At 53.2% G+C, this 10,904-nt stretch overlaps 1 protein-coding gene across 1 annotated transcript; it reads left to right on the forward strand.

The window, feature by feature from the left end:
• Positions 1 to 290: 290 nt before the first annotated feature.
• On the forward strand, positions 291 to 10,390 carry LRRC74B (leucine rich repeat containing 74B; the record flags this gene model as incomplete). Its single annotated transcript, XM_008064316.1, is given in 8 exon segments — positions 291 to 429; positions 1,135 to 1,277; positions 1,691 to 1,823; positions 2,747 to 2,953; positions 6,142 to 6,251; positions 7,236 to 7,351; positions 8,354 to 8,432; positions 10,295 to 10,390. Coding segments are annotated over 8 exon segments (1,023 nt in total), but the record flags the coding sequence as incomplete, so codon positions are not given.
• Positions 10,391 to 10,904: the final 514 nt, after the last annotated feature.

Genomic DNA, 10,904 nt, shown 5'->3' on the forward strand with positions numbered 1-10,904 from the left:
ACAGCCCCGTGCGGGGACCAGGGCTCGAGCTCTCATCGCGTTGGCTAACAGCCGGCACCATATTAGCGTAGACGTGTGGTTTTTAATTTCAGCAACCGACAACACAAGGTTGCCCGGGCGACCGCCGCAGGAAGCACGTCGCTATTGGCTGCAGTGGGCGCCTGTGGCTGTACGCCACATTCTATTGGATAGTGCAATCGGGGAATCCGCTTTCATCCCGCGGTCGCGCTGTTGCGGCGGCGCCACGCTGTCCCGGCCTCAGTGCCAGCCACTGCGAAGTGGGCGTAACTATGTGGGGTCCCTGTGAGAGGTCTGGGGGGAATGAAGAGCCGGTAGCAGAAGCAGCCGCGGCCGCTGGGCTTCTTGCAGGGGTCTCGAAGGCCGAGGAAGGTTCAGATGCGGATTCAGACTCTGACCTGAAGACAGAAGGTGTCCCAGAGCGGGGGTGGGGCATTGGGGGTGGCGGCAGGCGGGCTGGCCGAGTGGGTAGGGGGGTTGGGGACCCCTGTCCAGCTAGCGTGCACCCCTCGTTGAGGCGCCTTCAGGGCAGCCAGCAGCTCCTTGGTCCTGTGCCCTCCTCTTAGTGCTTCTAGAGCTTCAGGAGTCCTAACCATTAGCGCATACTTCTAGAACGATTAAAAAAGAAAGAAAAGGAAAACCGAAAGATAATGTACCAGGGAGTGTCCTCCCCTCAAATTGGATCACAGTGGTGTTTTCCCAGCCCAAAGGAAAAACTCAACTAATGGATGTATAGAATTATTTCCATTTTTAGCCACATAACATGTTCATAAAACATTTGTGGCCTGCAATCTAGGGTAAAAGAGACAATATGCACTTTAGCTTCAGACTGGCAGAGTCCTAATCCTGTCTCAGTCAGGATTAGATACCACTAGTTGTGTGGCTTTTTAATTTTAGCCATTCCAGCTTTCTTTTGTTAGCTATGTGACTTTGAGGAAAGAGTTTGCTTTCTCTGACCTCGATGTCTTTGTCTGTAATATGGGGGCAGTAGTTCCAGCTAGTATAGGAAGAAATGCCTCTGGAGGAGAAACAGGCCAGGTAGTGACAGAAGACAGGGGCAAGGCAAGTGGCTGTGCCTGTGAACGGGTCCACATTCATCCTCCTGTCTCCTACCAGGTACCCATGGGCTTGGAGAACTGGTCAGGGACACCCTATACCTGAAGTCTTGCCAGGTCCATAGCGTTGTGCCTATCTCCTGTTTTCTGCGCCAAGGGAGAGCACCAGAGCTGAACCTGCGGCATTGTGGCCTGGGGCCCCAGGTACCACTGGAGGAACAGTGGGTCCAGACTTAGAAGGGGGAAACCCAGGTAACAGCAGCCATGGGAGTGTCCCTCTCTGAGTCCCTCCCGCACATCCTCCACTTCCCTTTGCGCTAGGCATGTCCCCTCCCCCACATCTTGGAGATGGATGAGATAGCGCTATGTCAGAAATTGGCATAAAGGATGGGGAGCCTACAGGCTCTTATCCTGCTGGGTGGTCAGAGGGAGCTCCAGGAGGTGAGATCTGAGTGGAGCTCAGAAGGAGAAGCAGGCGTCCCCCCTGCATGTGGGAAGGGGAGGATACAGAGTGGGCTGAACCCTGGATAATGTGAACCTGGATAGTGGCCAGCTGTGCCTGGAACCCTCAGCACTGGGAAGGACCAGGCCCCTCAGGTCCCTGTGCTCTGTCCCAGGGGGCCCGGGCTCTAGCTTCCTCGCTGACCTCCAATCCCTACATCAAGCGGCTGGACCTTTGGGACAACGGGCTCTGTGGGGCTGGCGCAGAGGCCCTGGCAGGTGCTTTGAGCAAAAACAGCAGTATCTGTGGTAGGTGTTGAGCCTGGGACAGGTGGGCTGACTTGAGTCTTCTCTTTCCCCAGGGATGTGGCCCTCCTAAGCTGGACCTTATCACCTGGGGCCCACTGGTGTTGCTGGGGAATAGGGGAGGGGTCTTTTCCAGGAAGGGGCTCGTGGAGTGGGGTTAGGCCCTCTGCAGTGCACCCAGTGCTGGATATCCCTCCCTTCCTGACCACCCCCTCCCTTGCTGGCCAGCACTTCCCCTGGCATATAGTGGACTCCCAGTGCCTGAATGCAGAGTGGGAGAGTCCTTTGACATAGGGGCGGAGGCCAGGCAGCAGGAGGAGGGTGAGGGCACAGTGGGATATTGGTGGGGCTGGATCCAAATGCCACCTCTACCACCCAAGAGTCAGGTGACCTGGATAAGCAGCTAAACCTCACTGAGCTTCAGTTTCCAATCTGTGAAAAGGCCCCAAAATACCTCTTAGCTCTTGGGGTTGTGGTGAGCATAAAATGAAATTCCATGTGTCAAGTGGTCAGCAGAGTGTCTGGCCCATGTAAGTGTTCCGTGCATGGCCACTTGGGCTATTACTGCCAGTCCTTGTAGTGGGGCAGTGAGGGTGTCTGGCTTCTGGGGGTGGGGGGGGAGTAATATCACTGCCAGGCACAGATCATCAAGAGAGTGGCTGCACCCCATCATGGCATTCTCTACAGCACCATGAGATAGGTAGTTTTAACCTCTTGACAGAGAAGTTTGTGGACCCACAAGAGAAGGGGAGGTCAAGGACCCAGGAGACCCAGCTGTTGGGTGACACAGCCACCATGCAACCCCAGGACAGTCCAACTGCAAGGCCTCTTCCTCTCCCTCTGGCCTGGAGGTTTGAGGAATGGAGGAAGGAGAAGGAGAGTAGTGCTTTGGATCCCACTGACTGAGGACTGGTGCTTGCCCCCAGATGTGGATCTGTCAGAAAACCAGCTAGGAGCAGCAGGAGTCCAGGCCCTCTGTGCTGCCCTCACCATGAGCTGGGCCATAGAGAAGATGCAGCTGTCAGAGAATGGCCTGGAGGAGCAGGCGGCCCAGCACCTTGCTGAGCTCCTATTGGCTCACACAGGCCTGAAATCCCTGGACCTGAGCTATAACCAGCTGAATGACCAAGCAGGTAATGCTCGCCCAGGGGCCACCATGGGACATGAAAGCTCACCTTCCTTGGGCAGGGGTGGGTAGGGTTGGCACACTGAGCATCCCTCAAAGAGCATTCCTGTTCTGGCTCCTGCTTCTCTACCACAGCCACACAGAACTCTTGATTTATTCCATGAATATCTCGTTATCCACTGCTATACATGTCGGGCACTGATTTAGCATTAGGCCAGCTGTGCATCAAATAAGGTCCCTGACCTCAAGAAACACATGTCAATGAGATTATTCTCAGTAATTATTGGTGCTAAAAAATTATACATGGTTCTAGAGAAGAATGGGGAGCCCCTGTTTTAGAGGGCTGACTGGGCTGGACATGGTGGCTCACACCTGTAATCCCAGCACTTCAGGAGGCCAAGGTGGGAGGATTGCCTGAGCCCAGGAGTTTGAGACCAGCTTGGGCAACATAGCAAGACCTTGTCCCTATAAAAAATTATCCAGGTGTGGTGGTGCATGCCTGTAGTCCCAGCTACTTGAGAGGCTGAGGTAGAAGGATTACCTGAGCCCAAGAAGTCAAAGTTGTGGTGAGCTGTGATTGTGCCACTGCACTTCAGCCTGGGCAGCAAAGTGAAACTGCAACTCAAAAAATAAAATAAAGGGGTGGCTAGGGAAGCTTCAGTGAGGAGGTGACATTTAAGCTGAAATATGCAGGGTGGGAAGAAATCAGCCACGGCAAGACCAGAGGGACAGCATTTCAGGCAGAAGAGGAGAGCATGCAGGATTTTTTCCCAGATTGGCAGACACCAGTATGATTAGGTTAATGAGCCAGGATAGAGTGACTAGGCTGTGGAGTGGAGGAGAGAGAGGGATACAGGCTGCAGATCATGGCAAAAGGTGTGAAGATTTTATTCCAAGTGCTGTAGAAGACATGAGTGCAATTCCTTGGTTTCATCGCTCTCGTTTCTCAGGGTCTTTGCACAGGCTGTCTGCTTTGCCTGGAATACACACTTCTACATGCCTGTCCTCAGATGCTCCAATCAATAATGGGAATCACCTGGGACCCTGGGTTAGGAATACAGATTCCTGGTTCTTGGATCTACTGATTCAAACTTGGAAGAATGCCCATGCATTCCAATTTAATGGACACCCCAGAATAATTGTCTGATCTGAAAAGTTCTGGAATCGCTGCTCTGTCTCAAGCAGCTTAGAATGAGGTGGCACCAATCTTGGCCTCTGAAATTAGACTACTAGAGAGTCAGGTTGCTTTCTAAGAAAAGTATAGTGGGAAATCAGTGAAATTAAAAGAGGGTTATTTCAGACTTTGACAAAGTAGATATAGGTGTCTCTCTGGGCCTTCAGTCAGAGGGCAAGTGCCAGGGAGGCAGTAGGGACAGAGGGGCTGGAAGCTGAGACCCTGCAAAAGTTGTATAAACATGAATGTGTTTATACATGGGGGAGGGTGGGTGTTGCCTGGAAAAGGACAGGCTCAACCAGGCATTTTGTTTCTCCGAGTGGGGATCTGTGGGTGGGCCCAATTCCCTTGAGAGGTAAAGAGGCTTGGATCTCAGCGCCCCCATCTGATCCAGGGCAATGGTAGCATCTGCCTAACAGGTTGACTACAAGGTTTGCAGTTGCAAAGGTGTGGAAGAAAGAACCTTCCCACCCTCCAGCTGCTCACAAAGGGCTTCCCCACAAAGTAGAGGACCCCTGCCTTTCCCTCCCCAGCCCTAGAAGTGTGGAAGAAGTTGGAAAGCACCTGTATCTGAGAACCTGGGGGTATCAGATGCAGTGCTATTCTCAAGGGGACAGTGCTCAGAGGCCTCGCTGCTGTGCGGGATGCTCTCCGAGGTGCTGAAAGCGTGAGCCTCTGGGTGTGCCTGCTCGGCAGGTTGACTGAGCGCTCCAGTTAGTTTATGTTTTCCCTCTGCAACTCTTCATACCAGCCCTACTAGACCTATGCTAGGTGCTGAGACCATGGAGAGAGGTCAACTTCAGAACCTGCAAGGACTCCCAGGCTGGTGGCAGAGACTGACTGGGCAGAGACAGGTCTCATGGTCAGAGCATAGAAGGATGGAAGCACAGTAGACATGGGGTCCAATGGGGTCCAGTCTAGCCTGGCTGAGCAGGCAAGGCTTCTTGACCCTGCAAACCCAGGCTTGAAGGATGAGGAGCTGTTATCCAGGTGAAGAAGGGAGTTTGAAACGGGGAACAGCCAGGAGGCATGTCCGTACTGGTGCTTTTCAGACTGGCTGAGTTCTGACGGAATGGAGAGTAGGCTGGGGGTGGGGAAAGGTTTTGCCCATTTGGTGTGCTAAATATCTCTCAGGGTTTCTTCCTACACTGCCCACCTTTTTTTACACCACTCCTGCCTCCATTCCACAGCTGTGCCAGCCCTATCACCCCGGCCTAGACTATGGCACCAGACTTCCACCTGGTCCCCCAGCCTCTCACCTCTGCCTCTACCACCCCAGTCCATCTTGAACATCTGCCACTAGGGAACTTGCTGAAATGAAAATCTGGTCTTGTCACCTTTTAAAGCCCTCCCTGACTCCTTGCCAGCTATAGGCAATGCCTTAATCCCTTGGCTTAGCACTCAAACCCTCTCCACATCTCTCCAGGGCCCACTGCTCCTACCTCATTTCACTGGCTTTCCCCTCTCCAGTCCCAACTCCAGGCCTGCGTGCAATCCCATAGGTGCCTCTGCACATCTGCACTTTCCCGTGTCTGCTCTCTCCATTGTGCCTACATGCATGGGGAATTTCTTGGTCCGAGGTTTTCACCTCTGTCTACCTTCCTGGCCCCACACTGTTCCCACACTTCCCTATCTGCAGTCTGCATAGCTCACATCCCATTGTTTTGTGTTCATATTTCCCCCCATTAAATGTGAATTTCAGGAGGGCAGGGCAGGCTTGTGTTGGGTTCTTTGTGTTCCTCCTACCCAACAGAGACTGGCACACAGAGGGCATCAGTATCATTTTTTGAAGGCATTAAAAGAGTGAATAAGAAGTCATTGCCTTGCTAGTCTCTGGTGTGGCTGTGTGTTCTTAGAGCTATGGCTGTTGCTATGTTTCCTGGCTTTGGCCGCCTCTCTCACTTTGGGGAGGTGAATCTTCTGTCTCCCTTCTCTTTTTCGCTCTAATTTATTTTTAAGTAAACTATATTTTTTTTATCTAAAAAAAGACTGGATAAGAAGATCTCTTGGTGTTTCTAAAGGAGAGACACTCGGACCAGCCCTGGCAGAAAACACAGGACTCACCGAGCTTAACATAAGCTGGAATCACCTCCGAGGCCCAGGAGCTGTAGCGTTTGCCAGGGGGCTGGAGGTATGAGACCCTCACCAGTCAGTTCCCCAGGCCTGTCTTCTGGGGCAGGTCTCCCAGGTCTCTTTGTCTTTGCAGCTCTTCAGGAATGAATGATCTTTTAAGTAGAGCTTAAAGAGTGCTTCTTTGGGTGACTTTAATTTCCCTGGTCTCATTTAATGACTGCAGTGCAGTGTGCTCACTCTCACCTCACTTACTGAAGGATCTCCCACCTTCCCTAGGCATCTCAGATACTCAGCTGGGGGACCTCTGTGCAGTCCAGTGATGCAGGCTCACTGTTGGGCATAAGAAAATGCCTATCTGAGATGACACCCTTGAACCCATGGATGCCAGCACACCCTCTAAAACATGTCACTTGCCCCCTTGCATGGTGTGTTGCCTTGGGAACAGATAGCTCAAGCCCCTGCCAGGGTGGCACAAGGCACCTGCAATGCCCTCAGTGTCAGTTACCTTTGGGGGGGTCCTTCTGAGAAAATGACAGCCGCTGCCTTGCCCTCTTCCAGGGGCTGATCTGGGGGTCCTGCTGTACAAGGTGGCGGGTCAGCTCTGTTCTCCTCAACATCCACCCTTCTCCGCATTACAGTCCCTTGGCAGCTCTCGCTGGAAAGCCCTTTACTGGAGCCTCTGCTGAGCCCCCTGAATTGCTCTATGTGTGAGGGTCCCTGACCTTAAGAGGCTACCAAAGGGTTGTGGAGTCTGATCACCATGTCTGTGGGGCCCACTGCTGCTTGGTAGACCCCCTTTCAGTGTCTGAGGGTCATTTGCATCCACACCATCCTCTCCTGTTATGTTTTGGGCCATTTAGTTATCCTGGTCACCAATCAAGCCACAGCCAATGGGGGCCTGTGCAGCACTTTCCCAACTCTTCCCTGGAACCTCTGTCAATCTGCACTGTCCCTGCTCTTTGCACTTCGGGCCTCCTGGGCTCCAAGGCTCTGACTCCTGGCTCTCTCTGCTGTCAAATGGGGTCCCATGGCTTTCTTCTAGGCAAATATCTTCCTTAAAGTCCTGGACATCTCCTACAATGGCTTTGGAGATCCTGGAGCCTCCGCAGTGGGTGAGGCTCTCAAGGCCAATGACATGTTGGAGGAACTCAACATGAGGTGAGGGGCACTGAGTGCCACCCCAGGGACCAAGGGCTACGTGATCTTGCTGCTGTTTCCTTTAACTTCTGAACTTACCACAGTCTCCCCTGATGGAGCTTGAGCCACAATCCCAGAGCCCACAGCTCCATCCTTCTCATAAATCTCACAGGCAGGTGGCTGGGAATCACAAATGTGTGTCAGAGCCTGGGACAGGCAGGCACTTCACATACACTTGCCTTCCCCTCAGGAAAGGAGCCCGACAAGGGGGCTGGGGTGCATGCTTTGCTCAGCATGTGGCTCCTGAGCTGTGTCTGGCCAAAAGGGGTCCCTGTCCTTAGCAGGTAAACAGGGTTGGTGAGGGGGAGGAGCAGGGCCAGAGGGAAGAAAGAGGCAGAGGTCAGGCAGGTCAGGGCTGCAGTGACTGAGCCCCCTGCAGGCAAGGAGGCCCCACTCATCCTGCCCACCTTCCCTCCCCACAGGGAGAGCCATGGCTAGGGGCAGCCACAGTAGAGACTGAAATTTAGGGACAGCCAGAGCTGGGGTCTGAGAAGTCTGAGAGAAGTGGCACTGGCTTCAAAGACAATGAGGCCCAGAGCAGTGTGGAGGCTGGAGTTTGGGTCCAGCAGGAGGAGGAGAAGAGAATATGGACAGGGAGCTGGGTGATTTTCCAGAACAGACACTGTCATGGTGGCAAGGGTGGGGGTCCCAGCTGGGCAGAGCATGCTGGAGGCCTGCTGAGCTCCAAGGGACAGGACACAGCAGCTGGGCCCTGCCAGGGGCAGGGACACTTCAAGCATGTTTGCTGGGCGACCTCCTTGGACACTGGGAGGCACCAATGCAATGGCATCATCAGTCCATCTTCTGCATGTTGAGTTGCCTGGTTTCTGGGCTGTGAGTAGAGGCTGGAACATGTAGCCTAACCAGGTGGCTGCAACAGCAGCTCCAGTGGGGACCCTGGGGCAGTGGTCTCTGCACAGCTGTTTGGAAGGTAGCATGATGCATGTGTCTTTTTTGTTGCAGCAACAACGGCATCTCTGCAGTGGGAGCCCAGAACCTGGGCCTGGGCCTCCAGGTCAACCAGACACTGAGGATTTTTGTTGTGAGTGCTGGCCTGATGGGAGACCCTGAGACAGACCCTCCCTGTGCCTGTCCACACACAGCCTGCCCCTGCCACATCTCCCTACCCCCGAACAGCAGGCTCCAGAGCCCAGGGTCTCTGGGAGGGGGTCTCTTAGCATGCTCTTATGACCACTCACCCCCACCTCTGGCCTGAACATTCCCCTTGCCCCATCCTTCCCTTCCAGCTGCTGCCCCATATCTTGCTGCTCTTATTCCTTAGCTGACTGGAGTCAGCTGACTGGAGTGCTCTGACTGGAGTGCTCTGCTGGAGTGCTCTGCCAAGGCACCCTTGCTTCCCTTTCATCTTCTTGCCCTTCCTCTGATCTCTCTGGGTCCCAGGGTCAGCCCTGGTGTACTATTGGCTCTTGCTTAAACCTGCTGAGGTCTGTGTGCCCAGCAGGGATTCCCTTCCTCCAGGCTTTTCGGAGGGAGCTGAGCAGGGTGACAGCAGAAGACAGATGGGAGACAACCAGGCAAAGGGGGGAGTGGTCCTGGGGACCACTGTGCCTACGGCATGTGCTGAGGACAGTCTTGCCAGCTGGGTGGGGCCTTTTGTGTCTGCCTGGCCCTCAGCTCCCCTCCCAAAGCCTTCCCCTGGCTTCTCTAGCTTTCCTTCCCCTCTCCCCACAGCCCAACCCTTGCAGGAACCCAGACTTCCCTCAAGCCTGGATCTGTATTTCCAGCCACCTGCTGGGCAGTCCCCCTAATGTCCCAAAGTCTTGTGGGACTGTGAGAGTCCACTGAAATATGTCACACCCTGTAAGTGCTGCCTTTTGATGGGGCTTCTCCCCAGGTCCAAAGCTAGGGCCCAGAGCTCCTCCTGTACCTCCCTTTCCCACATCTTCCCTCTCATCTTTGCAGACAGCTCAGGATGCTGCTTCCTCGCTCTTATTTCCGCCTTAGTTTCTGTGAACTTGATGGTTTCCTGGTTCTGGTCCTTCCTTCCCTCCTGCTACCCTGTGGTTTTCCATTTTTCTTTTTAGACAATGTTAATGCTCTGTTGCCCAGGCTGGAGTGCAGTAATGTGATCATAGTTCACTGCAGCCTTGACCTTCTGAGCTAAAGAAATCCTCTTGTCTCAGCCTCCTGAGTAGCTGGGACTACAGGATCATGCCACTTTTCCTGACTTTTTTATTTTTATTTTTTTGGTGGAGACAGGGGTCTCACTGTTTCCCAGGCTGGCCTCAAACTCTTGAGCTCAAACAGTCTTTCCACCTTGACTTCTCAAAGTGTGGGATTACAGGCATGAGCCACTGTACCCAATATTCTGATCTTTCTAATTCTGAAACCTGCCCCTGCTTTAGACTCACTAACCCTTTGGATAAATCCAACCCTCCTAGCTGAAATTAGCTGCACAGAATTAGACAGACACACACACACACACACACACACACACACACACACACTTTTTCACCTTTGCTTTTGCTCCTGCTGTTCTTGCTGAAATGCCCAGCTCCATGTACACCTCACATGTACAGCTCTGAGCGGATGTTTTATCCCCCACCCCACCTTTTCCTTCCAGGTGGAGTTGGTGCACAGTCTCTCCTGGCACCCTGCTATTTTATGATATTCAATTTCCCTCCCCTCAAGTTGGTAAGCTCTTTAAGGACAGGGATGAGCTTGGTGTGTCTATATCTTTGGGGCCCAGCACAGAGCCTGGACTAGGGGGTGCCCAGTCAATATGCTTTCCCTTCCACGTCCCTGGCCCAGCAGCCTCACTCAGGACATTCTAAGAGATACCTTCTAAGTTGAGACATCCTAGCCACATCCTGAAATGAGAGGTTCCTCCTTCCTTTACACATTGCTCTCCAGTCTCTCCTCTGTTTTGGGTGTGTTTTTCAGGTGTCCAGGAATCCCATGTGAAGTGAAGGCTGTTTCAGTCTTCTCAAATCTGTGCGGGACAACCCAGCAACTGCCCTGAAAGTGCTGGATTTCTCTGTAAGAGCTTTTCTTAAACCTCAACCCTGATCCTCCCACAGCCTTGCGAGGTGTCACTGTCTCCACTGTAGAAGGGAAAAGTAAAATGTCGAGCCCAGAGGCACAGAGTGGCAGAGGCAGAGTTCCAAAACAGGTCTGAATGCAGGTCACGAGGCCACTCAGCTCTGCTCCCTCTGGAATGGTGGTCCTGGAGAGGTCACAACTTGGGCCCCTGCCTGGACTCCTCATTGCTTAAAAGAGGATAGGTGGGGGTCAGGGGCATTATGCTCACTGTTCACTGGTGTTTAGATTGGCAAGTCCAGCACAAGGCTTCCCTTCTTGCCTTCATTACCTGAGGGGATGTGCCTCTGGAAGCTTCACTTGAGCGGCTGTGAAGGAGATCAGGACACATTTTCATTTAATTTCAGCTCACATTTTGCTTTTATAGTATAGAAAAAAAAATGGGCCAGGCTCTGTGGCTCAGCCTGTAATCCCAGCAGTTTGGGAGGCCGAGGCGAGTGGATTGCCTGAGCCC

This window comes from Carlito syrichta, unplaced genomic scaffold (assembly GCF_000164805.1).
Source record: "Carlito syrichta isolate Samal-C Ts95f unplaced genomic scaffold, Tarsius_syrichta-2.0.1 Scaffold307281, whole genome shotgun sequence".
In the NCBI taxonomy this organism is placed as follows: domain Eukaryota; kingdom Metazoa; phylum Chordata; class Mammalia; order Primates; family Tarsiidae; genus Carlito; species Carlito syrichta.